General features: G+C 38.7%; 1 protein-coding gene across 4 annotated transcripts in view; it reads right to left on the reverse strand.

Moving 5' to 3' along the window:
- sema6a (sema domain, transmembrane domain (TM), and cytoplasmic domain, (semaphorin) 6A) overlaps positions 1-22,517 on the reverse strand; it is a 97,478-nt gene that overhangs the window by 15,312 nt on the left and 59,649 nt on the right. For 2 of the 4 annotated variants that reach the window (XM_073909170.1, XM_073909169.1), the window contains exons 10-18: positions 18,654-18,871; positions 17,941-18,072; positions 13,919-14,074; positions 13,104-13,277; positions 9,331-9,471; positions 8,726-8,803; positions 4,105-4,163; positions 1,397-1,417; positions 1,261-1,302 (exon numbers count right to left, since the gene is read on the reverse strand). In XM_073909170.1, coding sequence (XP_073765271.1) covers positions 1,261-1,302; positions 1,397-1,417; positions 4,105-4,163; positions 8,726-8,803; positions 9,331-9,471; positions 13,104-13,277; positions 13,919-14,074; positions 17,941-18,072; positions 18,654-18,871 — 1,021 coding nt within the window. 4 annotated transcript variants of the gene reach the window in all.

Below are 22,517 nucleotides of genomic sequence, written 5' to 3' on the forward strand. Positions count from 1 at the left end.
TGTTTATCCGCCCATCTCAACACCATTCACACTGTAATCCACATTATAATCAGCATTTCACATCTACTGGTTGATTTGCTTTGGATGTGAGTAATAAGCAGGATTACGTTCATCACTGATGTGTGACCCCAACGCAATCTCACGGCAACTCGTAACTTCTTGATTAAGCGGCTAATTTGTATGAATTCATATGATCTAATTCGTACAATTTAGTACGATTTGCTCATCACCCAATGACGGTTGGGGTAAGGGGTGGGGTTAGGTGCCACGCCTCCTTTTTAAAATCGTACAGTTTTCATATGACTGAACTCGTACGAATTCGCCACTAAACTGACAAAACGTCAAATACTCAGGTTTCCTGGTGAGATCAGGCTGGTGAAACTGAAAAACCTAAATCAATCTGACGTCAGCTGCGCTAATCTAGTCTACTAACTCATTTCTAGTTTCCTACAGCACACATCAGTTCACTAAAGCATCCTCAGATCTCACTCTTCATCTGCTGAACTCCTGAAGCATCACACTTCATATTTCAGGTCAAGAGAGATTGGCTGATAAATAAGCAGAATTAGTGGATCTCAGGACGGTTGATCAAAGCCAGCGTGTGTTAATCCACTGATAAACTCTCTGTTGTTTACCGCCGCGCCGAGCAGCTCCAGCCGCAGTCATTAAAATGATTTATTTAAGAAAGCGCCACGGGCCGCCAGATTAGTGTGACAGCTCTATTTTATAATTCATTTTCCTCCGCCAGAGGAAGAGCCGGCGGACGCTGACACACATACGAGAAGAAGAGGAGGAGAAAAGCTGTGCCTAAACCAGCAGCTGAAGGAGAAACCAGCCGTCTGCATGTGTGTGTGTGTGTGTGTGTGTGTGTGTGTGTGTGTGTGTGTGTGTGTGTGTGTGTTTAAAACATAAACACACATTATGAGCTGTAAAAAGGCCAGAGCGCTGAAACTCTGAAGCTCAGCTGAAGATCTGAACTCCGCTTTATGTAGGTCACAACCGCCGTCCGGGACTCCGCTCTCCATCATCGGCCTGTTTTTGTCCTGATTGTATTTCATGAATAATTTCTGCTGGGTCTCGGGAGGAAGCGCCAGTGTTTATTCCCTGTAAACATCATTTGCATTTGACCATCTCTAACCCACAATCCTGTGCTCTGTGAACCACAGAGATCCAATTAGAGAAGGAAAGGTCAGAGCGAATCAATGAGCAGCGACTCTAACAAACACTACAGCTACACACAGAAAGACTGGAGAAACTGACCGCGTGGAGCATTCTGGGTAAAATCACTCCTGCGCTGGAGCTCTACAAGAAAAGCCATTACAGACATGAAACACTCGGCTAATGAGAGTCTGAAAATGAGGAGAGAAAGAAGAAGAAGATGGAGCGTTTCACTCACCGTTCAGAGCCACGAACGAATCTGGAGACAAATGAAAAAAGGTGTTAATTGGTTGGAACAGGATTCTCTCTCAAACACACACACACACACACACACACACACACACACACACACACACACACACACACACACACACACACACACACACACACACACACACACTCATTTTATTACTGAATTAATCTAGCCACACATTTAAACCCGCGGCAGCAGAACATTACCGAGATCAAGAGTTCAGAAATAACTCCTGAAATGATGTCATGCGTGCGGATGTGTTTCAGACTGATTTACGACGCGTTTACGGCGATGATAAACTCAAACTCTAATATTGAATCCCGCTGCGCTGTGAAAAACACACAAATCACTTTCAGGATTATAGTTTCGGCTGATGAACTATGAAAACATTGACAGCCAATCAGAATCCATCCAGATGTAAAGCGTTGGAGCATTTAAGTGAAAAAATGTAGAATAAACAACATTACCACTAATATAGTTACTGTTATTGCCACAGTTATCGATATTATCATAGTTATCGGTTTAGTTATGGTTATTATTTTTAGTCATTGTTAGCTGCTGTGGATACTAATATAGTTATACCGATGCTGATATGTATTGTACATCAGATTTGGAAAAGGTATTGGTATTGTCATAGTTATCGGTTGGTACAGTCGCTGATATACTTATCGGTATTGTGATATATTGTTATCAGTATTGTTATAGTCGTTGTTATCGGTATTGTTATATATCGGTATTGTTATAGTCATTGTTGTTATCAGTATTGGGATATATCGGTATTGTTATAGTCGTTATTATCAGTATTAAGATATATTAGTATTGTTATAGTCATTGTTGTTTTCTGTATTGTTATATATCGGTATTGTTATAGTCATTGTTGTTATCAGTATTGTTATATATCGGTATTGTTATAGTCGTTATTATCAGTATTAAGATATATTAGTATTGTTAAAGCAATTGTTGTTATCTGTATTGTTATATATCGGTATGGTTATAGTCGTTGTTGTTATCAGTATTGTTATATATCGGTATTGTTATAGTCATTGTTGTTATCAGTATTGGAATATATCGGTATTGTTATAGTCATTGTTGTTATCAGTATTGGAATATATCGGTATTGTTATAGTCATTGTTGTTATCAGTATTGGAATATATCGGTATTGTTATAGTCATTGTTGTTATCAGTATTGGAATATATCGGTATTGTTATAGTCATTGTTGTTATCAGTATTGGAATATATCGGTATTGTTATAGTCATTGTTGTTATCAGTATTGGAATATATCGGTATTGTTATAGTCATTGTTGTTTTCAGTATTGGAATATATCGGTATTGTTATAGTCATTGTTGTTATCAGTATTGGAATATATCGGTATTGTTATAGTCATTGTTGTTATCAGTATTGGAATATATCGGTATTGTTATAGTCATTGTTGTTATCAGTATTGTTATATATCAGTATTGTTATGGTCAATGTCGGTTATTGTGGGCTGGTGTTGAAACTGACATTATTACTTTATCTTTACTATTATAGTTTATTTTTAGTGGTATTTTATAGTCATTGTTGTTATTGTTATAGTCATTGTTGGTATGTGTTTTCTTATAGTCATTGTTGTTATCGGTATTGCTAAAGTCATTGTTGTTAATGTTATAGTCGTTGTTATCAGTATTGCTAAAGTCATTGTTGTTAATGTTATAGTTGTTGTTATCCGTATTGCTAAAATCATTGTTATTGTTATAGTCATTGTTATTGGTATTGCTTAAGTCATTGTTGTTAATGTTATAGTCGTTGTTATCGCTATTGCTAAAGTCGTTGTTAATGATATAGTCATTGTTATCGGTATTGCTAAAGTCATTGTTGTTAATGTTATAGTCGTTGTTATCGGTATTGCTAAAGTCATTGTTGTTATTGTTAAAGTCATTGTTGGTATATGTTTTGTTATAGTCGTTGGTTTAGGTATTTCTAAAGTGATTGTTGTTATCGGTTTTGTTACAGTCATTGTTGTTATCAGTATTTTTATATATCAGTATTGTTATAGTCAGTTATTGTGGGCTAGTATGGACGGACATTAACATTTCATCTTTATTATTATAGTTATTTGTAGTGGTATTGTTATAGTCATTGTTGCTATCAGTATTGGTATATACCGGCATTGTTATAGGCATTGCTGTTATAGATATTGTTATAGTTATCGTTGTTAACAGTACTGTTATGGTTGTTGTTATCGGTATAGATATATATCTGTCTTGTTATAGGTATTGTTGTTATAGTCATTGATGTTAACGGTATTGTTAAAGTCGTTATCGGTATTGTTAATGCTATCGGTATTGTTATAGTCGTTGTTATCGGTATTGTTATATATCAGTATTGTTATAGGCATTGCTGTTATTGTTATAGTCATTGTTGATATCTGTATTATTAAAGTCATTGTTAACCAGTGTTGATGTGAACACTAATATTGATCTTGTTATTGTTGGAATTACAGTTATAGTCATGGTCAGCTGTGTGGATGCTGAGATAGTTAATTATCGGTATTGTTGTAGCTATTTAATGTCATTTATCATCTGCCAGTATCAATATCAGTGGCTCTTGGTGTGAACGGGGCTTTGCAGAAGTTCAGTGCAGCTGTATGTGTGTGTGTGTGTGTGTGTGTGTGTGTGTGTCCAGCATTCAGTAAACGGGTTCTGCTTACTTTGGCAGTCGCCCAGTCCATCTGTGTTTCCCTGCTCCACGTCCTGCTCGAACGGCCATCTGCGCACACGCACACACACACACACACACACACACACACACACACGCAGTGAGACGACTGGCTTCAACACCTCTATTTCACACTAGCTGACTTCAATCTCAAGTACATTTTCAAATAATAATACATGTTTGAGGGAACAAACGTCATTCAATATCATGTCAAAATGAAGCAGAAAACAAGATCCCAAATGTGCTGTGAATATGAATAAAACACTGCGCTTTACTACTGACTTCTGAATTGCTGGAATGATCCACAGTTTGCAGTATTATGACTTTAACTATCTGTTCTTTATCTATATTAAGTGCACAGTCTACATTATAAAGCACTATAAAAATCAAGATAATTTGAGCAGAATTGATGGCGGATGGATTGCAATATAATCACCAACTAGAGTGAAGTTGAGCTCAGATTTATTCAAACATATCTTTTTCCCCGTGATGCCTCTCAATGCTAAGCTCTGTTATCTGTATATGAGTGTGCAGAAAGACAATATAAGATTATAACGATGATGATCTCTGACGCTCCAGAGAGAAACAAACACACTCTTGCTTAAGGCATGTTTTAGAAAAGCTTCTGCTGAACTGTGGACACAGATCGTATCCCATAATCCTTTCCTAAGTCACTTTAGAACAATTACAGAGTTTGAGCTCAGATACCCTCCATCCGCTCCATTTCTAAAGAGTAAAAACTCAATCAGATGAGCAGTAATGCAGTGTATATGAGCAGTAATGTAGTGTATATGAGCTGTAATGCAGTGTGTGTGAGCAGTAATGCAGTGTGTATGAGCAGTAATGCAGTGTGTGTGAGCAGTAATGCAGTGTGTATGAGCAGTAATGCAGTGTGTGTGAGCAGTAATGCAGTGTATATGAGCTGTAATGCAGTGTATATAAGCTGTAATGCAGTGTGTGTGAGCAGTAATGCAGTGTGTGTGAGCAGTAATGCAGTGTATATGAGCAGTAATGCAGTGTGTATGAGCTGTAATGCAGTGTATATGAGCAGTAATGCAGTGTATATGAGCAGTAATGCAGTGTATATGAGCTGTAATGCAGTGTATATGAGCAGTAATGTAGTGTATATGAGCTGTAATGCAGTGTGTGTGAGCAGTAATGCAGTGTGTATGAGCAGTAATGCAGTGTGTGTGAGCAGTAATGCAGTGTGTATGAGCAGTAATGCAGTGTGTGTGAGCAGTAATGCAGTGTATATGAGCTGTAATGCAGTGTATATAAGCTGTAATGCAGTGTGTGTGAGCAGTAATGCAGTGTGTGTGAGCAGTAATGCAGTGTATATGAGCAGTAATGCAGTGTGTATGAGCTGTAATGCAGTGTATATGAGCTGTAATGCAGTGTATATGAGCAGTAATGCAGTGTATATGAGCTGTAATGCAGTGTATATGAGCCGTAATGTAGTGTATATGAGCAGTAATGCAGTGTGTGAGCAGTAATGCAGTGTATATGAGCAGTAATGCAGTGTGTGTGAGCAGTAATGCAGTGTATATGAGCTGTAATGCAGTGTATATGAGCAGTAATGCAGTGTATATGAGCTGTAATGCAGTGTATATGAGCAGTAATGCAGTGTATATGAGCAGTAATGCAGTGTGTGTGAGCTGTAATGCAGTGTATATGAGCAGTAATGCAGTGTATATGAGCAGTAATGCAGTGTGTGTGAGCAGTAATGCAGTGTATATGAGCTGTAATGCAGTGTATATGAGCAGTAATGCAGTGTATATGAGCTGTAATGCAGTGTATATGAGCAGTAATGCAGTGTATATGAGCTGTAATGCAGTGTATATGAGCAGTAATGCAGTGTATATGAGCTGTAATGCAGTGTATATGAGCAGTAATGCAGTGTATGTGAGCAGTAATGCAGTGTATATGAGCAGTAATGCAGTGTATATGAGCAGTAATGCAGTGTATATGAGCAGTAATGCAGTGTGTGTGAGCAGTAATGCAGTGTATATGAGCTGTAATGCAGTGTATATGAGCAGTAATGCAGTGTATATGAGCTGTAATGCAGTGTATATGAGCAGTAATGCAGTGTATATGAGCTGTAATGCAGTGTATATGAGCAGTAATGCAGTGTATATGAGCTGTAATGCAGTGTATATGAGCAGTAATGCAGTGTATATGAGCAGTAATGCAGTGTATGTGAGCAGTAATGCAGTGTATATGAGCTGTAATGCAGTGTGTATGAGCAGTAATGCAGTGTATATGAGCTGTAATGCAGTGTATATGAGCTGTAATGCAGTGTATATGAGCAGTAATGCAGTGTATATGAGCAGTAATGCAGTGTATATGAGCTGTAATGCAGTGTATATGAGCAGTAATGCAGTGTATATGAGCAGTAATGCAGTGTATGTGAGCAGTAATGTAGTGTATATGAGCTGTAATGCAGTGTGTGTGAGCAGTAATGCAGTGTGTATGAGCAGTAATGCAGTGTGTGTGAGCAGTAATGCAGTGTGTATGAGCAGTAATGCAGTGTGTGTGAGCAGTAATGCAGTGTATATGAGCTGTAATGCAGTGTATATAAGCTGTAATGCAGTGTGTGTGAGCAGTAATGCAGTGTGTGTGAGCAGTAATGCAGTGTATATGAGCAGTAATGCAGTGTGTATGAGCTGTAATGCAGTGTATATGAGCAGTAATGCAGTGTATATGAGCAGTAATGCAGTGTATATGAGCTGTAATGCAGTGTATATGAGCAGTAATGTAGTGTATATGAGCTGTAATGCAGTGTGTGTGAGCAGTAATGCAGTGTGTATGAGCAGTAATGCAGTGTGTGTGAGCAGTAATGCAGTGTGTATGAGCAGTAATGCAGTGTGTGTGAGCAGTAATGCAGTGTATATGAGCTGTAATGCAGTGTATATAAGCTGTAATGCAGTGTGTGTGAGCAGTAATGCAGTGTGTGTGAGCAGTAATGCAGTGTATATGAGCAGTAATGCAGTGTGTATGAGCTGTAATGCAGTGTATATGAGCTGTAATGCAGTGTATATGAGCAGTAATGCAGTGTATATGAGCTGTAATGCAGTGTATATGAGCCGTAATGTAGTGTATATGAGCAGTAATGCAGTGTGTGAGCAGTAATGCAGTGTATATGAGCAGTAATGCAGTGTGTGTGAGCAGTAATGCAGTGTATATGAGCTGTAATGCAGTGTATATGAGCAGTAATGCAGTGTATATGAGCTGTAATGCAGTGTATATGAGCAGTAATGCAGTGTATATGAGCAGTAATGCAGTGTGTGTGAGCTGTAATGCAGTGTATATGAGCAGTAATGCAGTGTATATGAGCAGTAATGCAGTGTGTGTGAGCAGTAATGCAGTGTATATGAGCTGTAATGCAGTGTATATGAGCAGTAATGCAGTGTATATGAGCTGTAATGCAGTGTATATGAGCAGTAATGCAGTGTATATGAGCTGTAATGCAGTGTATATGAGCAGTAATGCAGTGTATATGAGCTGTAATGCAGTGTATATGAGCAGTAATGCAGTGTATGTGAGCAGTAATGCAGTGTATATGAGCAGTAATGCAGTGTATATGAGCAGTAATGCAGTGTATATGAGCAGTAATGCAGTGTGTGTGAGCAGTAATGCAGTGTATATGAGCTGTAATGCAGTGTATATGAGCAGTAATGCAGTGTATATGAGCTGTAATGCAGTGTATATGAGCAGTAATGCAGTGTATATGAGCTGTAATGCAGTGTATATGAGCAGTAATGCAGTGTATATGAGCTGTAATGCAGTGTATATGAGCAGTAATGCAGTGTATATGAGCAGTAATGCAGTGTATGTGAGCAGTAATGCAGTGTATATGAGCTGTAATGCAGTGTGTATGAGCAGTAATGCAGTGTATATGAGCTGTAATGCAGTGTATATGAGCTGTAATGCAGTGTATATGAGCAGTAATGCAGTGTATATGAGCAGTAATGCAGTGTATATGAGCTGTAATGCAGTGTATATGAGCAGTAATGCAGTGTATATGAGCAGTAATGCAGTGTATGTGAGCAGTAATGCAGTGTATATGAGCAGTAATGCAGTGTATGTGAGCAGTAATGCAGTGTATATGAGCTGTAATGCAGTGTATATGAGCTGTAATGCAGTGTATATGAGCAGTAATGCAGTGTGTATGAGCAGTAATGCAGTGTATATGAGCAGTAATGCAGTGTGTATGAGCAGTAATGCAGTGTATATGAGCTGTAATGCAGTGTATATGAGCTGTAATGCAGTGTATATGAGCAGTAATGCAGTGTATATGAGCAGTAATGCAGTGTATATGAGCTGTAATGCAGTGTATATGAGCAGTAATGTAGTGTATATGAGCTGTACAGATCAGAAGCAGCCATGATGATCACATGATGACGCAGGCGTTCACAAACGCCACATGCTGCTCATTTAATACGTGATATAAATAAAGAGATGAATTACAGAGCCGTTCTGGGGTCAAACACTCTTTTTTTCCAGATGAGAAGCTCCAGCGGCTCAAACCACAATCCCATCATGCCTCTGGGTAGAGTGACATCAGCGCTGGCGGCTGTGATCTATAATTACAGGCCTGAGAGCGAGGCACTTACTTTGCATCAGATGTGATTTCTCTGCAGGCGCCCTCGGACACCCAGCCGCAGTACGGGTCTCTGGAGGCGATACAGGACCTGACAGAGACACACGGGACACTGTTATAGAGACACAGAGCAATTGAACTGAGGAGGGTTAGTGTGGACACTAGCGAGGGGAAGATTTAGGGTGCTTTCGGTTAAATCTAATGTTGTCTGTTTGGTGTGGTTGGTTTGTTCAGGTGTGACAGCAGCTTGTGTTCAGGTGTGCACCAAACGTGGACCAAACATCTGAAGCTCAGACTGCTGGAGGAGGGGGAGCACGGCGCTTTCACACCAGGCTTTCTGCAGGTCACATTTAAGACTTTTGAAAAGATCTTTATTATGTATTTTTAGACGTATACTGGGCTGAACACTGAGGAGTTTTTTTCTTAGGCTCAGATTTTCCTGCGACAGGTGAACTCTGTCAGTGCTGGACACACTGGATTATAGATATCCTGAAGACTGACACACTGACACTCACATCTAAACACATGATGATCACTAGCAAATGAAAGACGTGTTCAAACAGGTTTAAAAGAATTAAAAAGAAAGAAAGACTGATGAATAGTGTGATCTGCACGCACTTCTTGCACTTTCCATGGCGCTGGCAGCGCGCGAGCGGGACTCGAACCACACAGGAGCTGAAGGCCACGAACAGAGATCGGCTGCGGCTGTCGATCTGCATACTGATGATGCGCTTATCCTCCACACCGTCAATACTGCACCTGCACACACACACACACACAGCAGAGCGTCAGTCCTACACCTGCGAGGCGCAACAACCGTAAACTCTTTCATTAGTTTCATTGGTTAGTTTTCAAAAAAGTTTGTGAGATATCTGTGCCAAAAGGGGTTAAAGCCAATCATTTGTAAACGCATCTGCAGAGTAAGCATGACATAGTAAACATTACACGTATCTGTGACTCCGTTATGCTTGGTTTGTTTACTGATGGTTGCTAAGTTACCAATACCACAGTGAGCTGCTCTAACAGCAACAGAAATGCACTGAATGGTTTCTTTTTTGCAAACTGAACAGATTGGCTTCATGTTACGATGGAAACTAGCTGCAGTTCCTATAGTAGTCTGACAGAGAGACAACATTTGGTACTGTTAAAGGAATTGTTATCAGTTACAATAGCTGTTATTGTCATAGTTATCACCGGTTGGTACAGTCACTGATATAGTTATCTGTATTGTTATATGTCGGTATTGTTATAGTCATTGTCATCTGTATTGTTATATATCAGCATTATTATAGTCATTGCTGTTATCGGTATTGTTATATATCAGTATTGTTATATATCAGTATTGTTATATATCAGTATTGTGACATATCAGTATTGTTATAGTCATTGTTGTTATTAGTATTGTTATATATCAGTATTGTTATATATCGATATTATCATAGTCGTTGTTATCGGTATTGTTATATATCGCAATGTTATAGTCATTGTTGTTATCGGTATTGTTATATATCGCAATGTTATAGTCATTGTTGTTATCGGTATTGTTATATACCGCAATGTTATAGTCATTGTTGTTATCAGTATTGTTATATATTGATATTGTTATAGTCATTGTTGTTATCAGTATTGTTATATATTGATATTGTTATAGTCATTGTCATCTGTATTGTTATATATTGGTATTGTTATAGTTGTTGTAATCTGTGTTGTTATATATCAGTATTGTTATAGTCATTGTTGTTATCGGTATTGTGATATATCGGTATTGTTATAGTCATTGTTGTCATCTGTATTGTTATATATCAGTATTGTTATAGTCATTGTCATCTGTATTGTTATATATCAGTATTGTTATAGTCATTGTCATCTGTATTGTTATATATCAGTATTGTTATAGTCATTGTTGTTATCGGTATTGTGATATATCGGTATTGTTATAGTCATTGTTGTAATCTGTATTGTTATATATCAGTATTGTTATAGTCATTGTCATCTGTATTGTTATATATCAGTATTGTTATAGTCATTGTTGTCATCTGTATTGTTATATATCGGTATTGTTATAGTCATTGTTGTCATCTGTATTGTTATATATCGGTATTGTTATAGTCATTGTCATCTGTATTGTTATATATCGGTATTGTTATAGTCATTGTTGTTATTAGTATTGTTATATATCAGTATTGTTATATATCGATATTATCATAGTCGTTGTTATCGGTATTGTTATATATTGCAATGTTATAGTCATTGTTGTTATCGGTATTGTTATATATCGCAATGTTATAGTCATTGTTGTTATCGGTATTGTTATATATCGCAATGTTATAGTCATTGTTGTTATCGGTATTGTTATATATCGCAATGTTATAGTCATTGTTGTTATCAGTATTGTGATATATTGGTATTGTTATAGTCATTGTTGTTATCGGTATTGTTATATATCGCAATGTTATAGTCATTGTTGTTATCAGTATTGTGATATATTGGTATTGTTATAGTCATTGTTGTTATCGGTATTGTTATATATCGCAATGTTATAGTCATTGTTGTTATCAGTATTGTTATATATTGATATTGTTATAGTCATTGTTGTTATCAGTATTGTTATATATTGATATTGTTATAGTCATTGTCATCTGTATTGTTATATATTGGTATTGTTATAGTTGTTGTAATCTGTGTTGTTATATATCAGTATTGTTATAGTCATTGTTGTTATCGGTATTGTGATATATCGGTATTGTTATAGTCATTGTTGTCATCTGTATTGTTATATATCAGTATTGTTATAGTCATTGTCATCTGTATTGTTATATATCAGTATTGTTATAGTCATTGTCATCTGTATTGTTATATATCAGTATTGTTATAGTCATTGTTGTCATCTGTATTGTTATATATCGGTATTGTTATAGTCATTGTTGTCATCTGTATTGTTATATATCGGTATTGTTATAGTCATTGTCATCTGTATTGTTATATATCGGTATTGTTATAGTCATTGTTGTCATCTGTATTGTTATATATCAGTATTGTTATAGTTGTTGTCATCTGTATTGTTATATATCGGTATTGTTATAGTTGTTGTCATCTGTATTGTTGTATATCAGTATTGTTAAAGTTGTTGTCATCTGTATTGTTATATATCAGTATTGTTATAGTTGTTGTCATCTGTATTGTTAAATATCGGTATGGTTATAGTTGTTGTCATCTGTATTGTTGTATATCGGTATTGTTATAGTTGTTGTCATCTGTATTGTTATATATCAGTATTGTTATAGTTGTTGTCATCTGTATTGTTATATATCAGTATTGTTATAGTTGTTGTCATCTGTATTGTTGTATATTGGTATTGTTATAGTTGTTGTCATCTGTATTGTTATATATCAGTATTGTTATAGTTGTTGTCATCTGTATTGTTATATATCAGTATTGTTATAGTTGTTGTCATCTGTATTGTTGTATATTGGTATTGTTATAGTTGTTGTCATCTGTATTGATATATATTAGTATTGTTATAGTTGTTGTCATCTGTATTGTTATATATCGGTATGGTTATAGTTGTTGTCATCTGTATTGTTGTATATTGGTATGGTTATAGTTGTTGTCATCTGTATTGTTGTATATCGGTATTGTTATAGTTGTTGTTATCTGTATTGTTATATATCAGTATTGTTATAGTTGTTGTCATCTGTATTGTTATATATCGGTATGGTTATAGTTGTTGTCATCTGTATTGTTGTATATTGGTATGGTTATAGTTGTTGTCATCTGTATTGTTGTATATCGGTATTGTTATAGTTGTTGTTATCTGTATTGTTGTATATCTGTATTGTTATAGTCATTGTCAGTTATTGTGGGCTGGTGTGGACACTGACATTAACATTTTATTTTTATGATTATAGTTATTTTTAGTGGCATTGTTAAAGTCACTGTTGCATAGTTTCACAGACAGACAGCAGAGGCTGCGGATCAGATCAGATGTTGCTGATGGTCATTTCTGATGGCCGATATATATATATATATATATATATATTTATCTACTGTGTCACCAAAAACACTGAGGCCACGTCTATGAGCTATATGATAAATTGACTGATTATTGCAGGTGTCTAATGCTGTGTGGATTTAAACATGTATAACTCACAGTAACAAGCCTCTGCTGTGCTTAACTGTAATAACTGCTATAATAACTGATACATGTCATAGAGCGCAGCACGGACTGGCAGTGTTGTGCTGTTTTTCCAGTGTGTGTGCGCGTGTGTGTGTCAGCAGATATCAGAGACTCTGTTGGCTTTAATCATTCAGCACACACACTGCTCAGCAGCAGCGCTCTTTAATTTACTGACCGCGCGCTGAAACCTGATAAAGGGCTCTGGAATACACACTTCTCTGCGTTGTAGACGTTCAGCTCCTCCAGGAACAGGCTGTCGTTCAGGGCGCCGCTGCGGATCTTAGCCAGAAACTTCAGGACGATTCCTCGCTCAGAGCCCAGGAAGACCACCGTATGGTTATTGTGCGGCCCGGCGGCGTTATCCACTGCGATACGAGTGAGCCGGTACCTGACACACACACACACACACACACACACACGGGTTACGCTGGAATCTCAGCCTCCTGCTGAAGCAGAAATGAAAGCATTATCTGGCGCCCGCCGCTCCAATTACCCAGCTCATCTCAGTTAATCAAATGTATGTTTCATTTCCAAATCACTATGCAAATACAGTTTCATGCTAATTAAAACAGGCAGGATGGAAATATATAACGACAAATAAATGACACACATATTCTCTTCATCTTTTCACATCTCGGGAGTCTTTGAAGCGCTGTAATCTCCGAGAGGAACAGACACGCCGCTTCTCCAGCTAATGTCTTATCAGTCATTCACTTTTACTGGGGCACATTTACACACACACACACACACACACACCACACACACACACAAACGCGCACACACACACTCACGCCTGTTGAAAGAGTCTCGCTCCTGCATGAGCACACTGCATTAGGGTCTGCAGATGCCGGAGCTCCTCTTCTGTTGAGGAACAGTCAGTGGTGTTTCTCCTGCCGGCTGGAGCTTCTGGAATGTTCTCCATCATTCTCCTCCTCTATTAATGCTCCTGACACTCACCTCACCGTGAGCTCCAGGAACAGTCAGACATGATTCTCCAGTAATGTTCAGATGCTGATATCCTGCACTCACCTCACCATGGTCTTGAGGAACCAGGGCCGGTTGGCGATGGCGGGCACGGCCTCCTCCATCAGCGGGTGGGCTTTGATGAAGCTCAGAGAATCGTCCGGAAACTCACTCGACACTTTAAACTTCTCCACGGAGGACGAGCCGGCACACACACCCGGCCTGAAGAGCACAGAGAACACACTCGGCATCATTAATCATCATCACCATCATCATCATCATCATCATCATCATCATCACTATCATCACTATCATCACTATCATCATAATCTTCATCATCATCATCATCATCATCATCATCATCACTATCATCATAATCTTCATCATCATCATCATCATCAATAGCGTCATCACTATCATCACCATCATCATCATCATCATCATCATCATCACTATCATCACTATCATCACTATCATCATAATCTTCATCATCATCATCATCATCATCATCATCATCACTATCATCATAATCTTCATCATCATCATCATCATCATCATCATCACTATCATCACCATCATCATCATCATCATCATCATCATCACTATCATCACTATCATCACTATCATCATAATCTTCATCATCATCATCATCATCACCATCATCATCATCATCATCATCACCATCATCATCATCATCATCACTATCATCACTATCATCATAATCTTCATCATCATCATCATCATCATCACTATCATCATAATCTTCATCATCATCATCATCATCAATAGCGTCATCACTATCATCTTCATCATTATTCAGCATCACTATCATCAGCATCTTCATCATCATCATCTTCATTATCTTCATCATCGTCATCTTTAAAAGCTTTATCATCTACTTTCATTGTCATCTTTATCATTTTCATCATCATCATCTTCATCATCTTCATCACCATCATTAACATCTTCATCACCATCATCATCAACATCTTCATCACCATCATCATCTTCATCATCATCACCATCATCTTCATCACCATCATCATCAACATCTTCATCACCATCATCATCATCATCATCATCATCACTATCATCATAATCTTCATCATCATCATCATCAATAGCGTCATCACTATCATCTTCATCATTATTCAGCATCACTATCATCAGCATCTTCATCATCATCATCTTCATTATCTTCATCATCGTCATCTTTAAAAGCTTTATCATCTACTTTCATTGTCATCTTTATCATTTTCATCTTCATCATCTTCATCACCATCATTAACATCTTCATCACCATCATCATCTTCATCATCATCACCATCATCTTCATCACCATCATCATCATCACCATCATCATCATCATCATCATCATCATCACCATCATCATCATCATCATCATCATCATCACTATCATCATAATCTTCATCATCATCATCAATAGCGTCATCACTATCATCTTCATCATTATTCAGCATCACTATCATCAGCATCTTCATCATCATCATCTTCATTATCTTCATCATCGTCATCTTTAAAAGCTTTATCATCTACTTTCATTGTCATCTTTATCATTTTCATCTTCATCATCTTCATCACCATCATTAACATCTTCATCACCATCATCATCTTCATCATCATCACCATCATCTTCATCACCATCATCATCTTCATCATCTTCACCATCATCTTCATCACCATCATTATCAACATCTTCATCACCATCATCACCATCATCATCTTCACCATCATCATCTTCATCATCATCATCAACATCTTCATCACCATCATCATCTTCACCATCATCTTCATCACCATCATCATCAACATCTTCATCACCATCATCATCATCACCATCATCTTCACCATCATCTTCATCACCATCATCATCAACATCTTCATCACCATCATCATCTTCACCATCATCTTCATCACCATCATCATCAACATCTTCATCACCATCATCATCAACATCTTCATCACCATCATCTTCATCACCATCATCATCAACATCTTCATCACTATCATCATCATCACCATCATCTTCATCACCATCATCATCATCATCTTCATCACTATCATCATCATCACCATCATCTTCATCACCATCATCATTATCACCATCATCTTCATCACCATCATCACCATCATCTTCATCACCATCATCATCATCATCAACATCTTCATTACCATCATCATCATTATTAATCATCTTCCTCATTATCCTCATCATCTTTATCATCACCATCTTCATCATCATCATCCTCATCATTAATCATCTTCATCTTGTGATCTTAATGCTTTTAATCTTCATCATCATCATCACTGACAGAACAGTACAGAACTATAGGGTGTGTGTGTGTGTGTGTGTGTGTTATAGAGTGTACTCTGTGGTTCAGTGAGCAGCAGATCTGAGTGTTCTAGCAGCAGCAGCAGACTGTCTCCAGCAGGGGAATCAGCATAACATTAGAACACACACCCGCTCTCTCATTAACACTTGACCTCGTTACACACACACACACCCTCATTTTATGTTAATCAGCGCAGGCCATACTCCTGCCGTCTGTCCGTCACACACACACACACACACACACATGGAGGAGCAGAAGCACTCCAGATCCACACACACACACACACGCCGGCTGTATTATCACTAGTAGTTATCATACTACACACATACAGCACTGCATGAATGAGGACTCGCTGCTTTGAACGTCTATAGTTAGTCCATCTCTCAGTCAATATACACAATATATTTTAGTGCATTACAGACATGAATCAGTTCTCTTCATTAAATAAGAGTTATGTTACTGAACATCTTCATGAAACAGTGAGACAGCACATTTACATTCAAACCAGTTATTGCACAATATTACTAACTACAACATTTCAACTCAATTTGATTGGTTTCTCTTGATTTTCCTCTGTATTAAACCGCATTTAATATTTCCTCCAGCGTATGCACGTGTGTGTCTAATTGTTGCGCTGTGATCTTCAGTGTTTGTTAGATGAGTTTGTCTTTGCTGTTGACTGATCTACTGTATCTGCACACAGATCTGATGTAAAAGAGAGATGATCAGTGTGTCCAGCACTGTACAGTATTGAGCATTACACCAACAGCAGAGCCGGAATCTACTGCACACCATTCTCAGATCATCTGAACTCATGGATCTGTGCAGGAGATGATGATTCAAGAGTTCACCCTCAGCTGATGAGCGATCATAAAGTGTGTTTGGCATGCTGTCCGGGAGAGAGCTAGTGAACAGATAGTGATCACTCTTAAGAGATAACTACTGACTAGCAGCATGTCTATGTGCTGATTAGTCAATTAACTTAAGCTGCAAGTTTTTGGACGGAAGGAGGAAACCGAGGAACCCGGGGGAAACACATGTGAGCACGGGGAGAACATGTAAACTCCGCACAGAAACGTCAGCTGGCTTGGTAAGGATTAGAACCAGTGACGTTCTTGCTGTGAGGGAACAGTGCTAACCACTGCGCCACCGTGCCACACATCTAGGAAAGAGCAGGAGGAGTAGGGGTGGAGGGGGGATTCTTCAAAATGAGGATGGCTGTGATAAGGAGCTGAGGGTATTTATAGTGGCTTAGGAATCGTCTAATTGGTCAATCATAAGCATAGAATAATGCAGGACCGGCTGTGATCAATCATAAGCACCTGATCCTCTCGACGTTACTTTATAAACAAACTTCACTGACTGCACAACATGATTATTCTGCCATATTATGATTTCATAAATATTAATGTTGGTCTGAGCTGCTTTAAGGCAAGAATTACAGCTGAACATGGAGAAAACTGATCAACAATTTTTACTGTAATGTGGTATTTACATATGCAAATCATCTATTCATCAAATACAGACGAGTTTGCATAGGATTGGTAATTTAATTCATTTGGCAGATTCCTTCATTAAAACTGTTTGTTGTCACTGTCACTGCTGTCTGACTGTGCCTGACAACCAAACATGTGTGTGTGTGTGTGTGTGTGTGTGTGTGTGTGTGTGTGTGTGTGTGTGTGTGTGTGTGTGTGTGTGTGTGTGTGAGTATGTGTGTGTGAGAGACATGTGTACCTGGGTTTGGGCACCCTCTCCTCGGGCACAGGTGTCCAGGTGGAGTCAGGTGATTTCTGCTCTTTGAAGCGTCCGGTGAAGGCCAGAGCGATCTCTGACATGTCATACGCACACACAGCTGATCCCGGAATACTGGAACACACAGTAATCACACACACACTTTAGACAGAATAACACACTGGCAATCAGTCGTGTGTGTGTGTGTGTGTGTCTGCAGACGACAACTGTGTTTGTATTGACTAATGTAATGTTATACTCTAATATATTACTGTGAAGCATCCGGTAGAAAATATCCATTCAATCAGATTTATCCGGGAATAACATGCCTTGGAAATCTTGTGATCGACCAATCAGAATTAATTATTCCAGAGAGCCTTGTAAGACTACTTAAAGAGCACCTGTTATGCAGAAATGACTCTTATAAGAGGTTTAACCCAGTAATGTGTGTGTGTGTGTGTGTGTGTGTGTCAGCAGTGTGTGAGGATCTCCAGCAGCCTCTAATGCTCAACATGAGTGAATTCTGTTTGCTCTAATCAGACTTGATGCAGAAACACTTTGATTTGATGGTTAAAGCCCCGCCCAATAGTGCCCATCCCTCCATCTCATTAGCATGCCCAGCAGCCCTGAGTGAGAAGCAGCCGTCTGATCATTAGCCATTAGAGTGTTTGAGCTGCTGAAGATGACGTCAGAGACAGCAGAGAGTGTGTTGTGACCTGTTGTAGGGTGTGGAGAAGGTGGCCATGACCACGTCTCGTCCGCTGATGTGTATGACGTCGGTCACGGCCTGCAGGATGTTGAAGTAGAAGTGTGAGTCTCCAGGAATGGAGCAGTTCAGGCGCGTCTTCAGGAAAGATGTCCACTGTTTCTCCAGCACACGCTGAGAGCCGCCGCTGTCGCTCTTACACACACGCGCCACACGCGGAAACACCACCTGACACACACACACACACACCATATATGAATATAAGACCACAGCATTGTCTAGATGCAGTCAGTTCTCCAGTGCTCAACATAACATCAACATCACCACTTCAACACACAGCAGATCCACTCTTTCTGTCTTGCTTCTAGTCCAAATGTCTACAAACTTTTAAATCCAGAAGCATTTTCAAGACTAGCAAAACAGATAGTCAGAAATGTACAGAAATACTGAGTCAGAATGAAGAGAGTTTCCCCTGAAAACAAGCAGAGTAATCTGACAATGAGGGAAGCAGAATCATTGTTTGCTTGAATGTTTTCGCTTTAAAATAGTGATGCCCAGATCCGGTCTCGCAGTTTCAGACTCGATCAGAATCAGACATTACCTCCGATCAGGACTCAAATATGTATGTATATATAAATTGTCATTATTTTGAACACATCTATAGTTCTGCGGTGGTGCAGAGTTAGAGCTCTGTCTTGTCTTCTCACAGAAACAGCAGGGCGTGTGGTGTGACATCACTGTGTTGCAGAGATGCTATCGGTTATACACAGTTAAAGTAGAACACAGAAGCAGAAAGCGTGAGCATGTCTGCAGACTGGAGGTATTGTAAAGTTGATGATGACAACATTGCCACAGCAAACTGTGAGATATGTATGCTTGGGATTGCAAGAGGTAGAAAGGAAACGGCTACATTTACCACAACAAACAGATAATGCAGCTCAGAAACAACACATGGAATAAGAACATCCTGGACCTGTGTCTTCACTGTTCTTTATAGTCTTTTTTATGTATTATAGAGGTATCGCATCGGCTTTCAGTATCAGTAGATACTCAAAATCAAATGACTTGGACATCCCTACTTTAAAATAAGATTCATTTACAATCAAATTCAGCTTTTTAATTTCCCTCATGGGACTATATTCTGTATTCAGCATGTGTTAGATGATCATATAAATATGATGATCATATAAATATCCACCTTTGCAGCTTTACTGAAGTGATATTGGCAAGACTGCAATTACTTCATTAAAACCTGACAACCCAAGCTTGATGAAACCCACAACTACAGATTTCCTTTTGCACTTATAACTACAGTATTTATTATACATGATGCTGTTTTCTGTAAAGGAGCTGTATTCTTTGTATTCTATATTCAAATCTATTAGTGCTGTCAAATGATTAATTGTGATTAATCTTGATTAATCTACAGTTTTTTTCTGGAGAAAGTCTGATGTGTTTTATTTGGGCTAGAATAAAAGCAGTGTTTAATAGTGTTAAAGTCATGTTAAGCTCAATATTATTGGCCCCTTCAGCAATATTAGTGTTGGATTGTCTCCAGAACAAACCACTGTTATACAATGACTTGCCTAATTACCCTAACTTTACCCTGATTACCCTAGTGAAGCCTTTACATGCCACTGTAAGCTGAACACTAGTGTCTTGAAGAATATCTAGTCTAATATTATTTACTGTCATCATGGAGAAGAGGAAACACATCAGCTATTAGAGATGAGTTATGAACACTGTTATGATTAGAGATGTGCTGAACAGAACTCATTTAACAGAAATTATATACAAGAGGGTGAAGAATTCTGACTTCAGCTGATTATACAGTCAAGCCCGAAAGTATTGACACTCCTGACAAATTCTGACTTAAAGTTACTGTTGTTTATCCAGCAAGTTTAATATTGACTGTAAATGCTCCAGGCTTCTCACAAAAGATAATAGGACGATGTGCAAGAGGCGTCATTGTGGAAAATAATATTTACCAGCTCTTATTTACATTTAAACACAAACTTTCTGCATAATTGTGGACCTGAATATTATTTAATCAGTTGGAAGGTGTGAAAGTGTCTCTCAGCCACTCTCAGTTCTCTACCCGTAGCTCATATATGAAAAACACTGGAGAGCCCTGATGTCAACCCAGTGCGCTTCACCAAACACACAGCACAGAAGGGAAGTAACGAAGCACATATTCTTCCCTACTGTATTAAGTAGATACAGTATTTCTCCACCCAGGCTCATTCTGAAAACATAGACTCATGGACGTTTCTGGAGACTGCGATATACGTCGTGGGTGGTACGTATTCTTGCTGTTTTTCATTTCACAAATCCACGAGAGGCCGCGGTGTGCACTTTTTCGTATCTCAAATGTCTTTTGTGAGAGCTGATCACGCCGCTGTTCTCATGTAAACCCACCAGAGACCGCTGTCGACTGACCGTCTGTCTGACTGACTGAATGGCTAATCGGCCAATCGACTGACCCACCCTCCTCCTTCCCTAAACCCAACCAATTTTATTGATTAACCCGCCCACCCCCTTCCCTAAACCCAACCAATGATTCACAAAAGCCGTCCAGAAAAGGAAAAGCCCTCGTCTCATTTTGACCATGTTTGCTGATGTTACCACATTCTCACCCTGTTGTTCACTCGTTCACTTTATGTTTTGGATTCTGTTTTTGTCTAACCTGATTTCTGCAATCGCTCTTCCCCAGACTCGAACACGGTTGTGGTCAACTCCTCTCTGCGTCTCAGGTCTGCCGATGTACACGATGAGCTAACTGGACGAGCTGGTTGCAGCAGGAAAGCCCTCCGCATGGAGGTAAGCGGTCAGCTGGGAAGCGCCAGAAGTAACGGCGTCACACCGCCCTGTAGCGTTCACTTAAGAAATGGAATGCAGCCATACGCACCTCCGGCTACATAATCCGCGCTCTCCAGAAACGTCCTCATGACTGTGTGTATAGAATGAGCCTGTGTAGATTTTTCTGGCATCAGTACTTTACTCCACTGTTTATTTTCTGACAACTTTTTACTTTTACATTTTTACACAATTATCTGCACTTTCTACTCCCTAGTTTTTGGTTGATACTTTCGTTTTCATGTGTTCAGTGGCTACTCTACAACATCAGAAAGGTCCGACCCTTCCTATCTGAACATGCAGCTCAACTCCTTGTTCAAGCTCTTGTTCTCTCCAGACTGGACTATTGCAACTCTCTACTAGCCGGGCTTCCAGCTAACTCTATCAAACCTCTTGTGGTCTTTAATGAAGCTAAAAGAGCACATGTCACTCCGCTGCTCATCCGTTTGCACTGGCTGCCAGTTGCTGCTCGCATCAAATTTAAAGCTCTGATGTTTGCCTACAAAGTGACTTCTGGCTTTGCTCCTTCTTATCTGCTCTCACTTCTGCAGATGTATGTGTCCTCCAGAAACTTGCGTTCTGTGAATGAACGTCGCCTCGTGGTTCCATCCCAAAGAGGGAAGAAATCACTTTCCCGAACTCTCGCGCTCAATCTGCCCAGTTGGTGGAATGAACTCCCTAACTGCATCAGAACAGCAGAGTCACTCGCTGTCTTCAAGAAACCACTAAAAACTCAACTATTTAGTCTCCACTTCCCTTCCTAATCTACAATTGCCTCTCTGGATATCACACTAACTGTACTCAAACAAAAAAAAAATGTACTAATACTTTATACATTAGTGCCTACAGCACTTCTTCATTGTTGCTCTTATAGTTGTGTAAGTTGCTTCCTTGTCCTCATTTGTAAGTCGCTTTGGATAAAAGCATCTGCTAAATGACTAAGTGTAAACGTATATTATATATATATATATATCTTTTATTTCTTGTCATTGCACAATTTGAGCAGCTTTTTGATGCA

The sequence above is a fragment of the Danio rerio genome, chromosome 8, assembly GCF_049306965.1.
Source record: "Danio rerio strain Tuebingen ecotype United States chromosome 8, GRCz12tu, whole genome shotgun sequence".
NCBI classification, from domain to species: domain Eukaryota; kingdom Metazoa; phylum Chordata; class Actinopteri; order Cypriniformes; family Danionidae; genus Danio; species Danio rerio.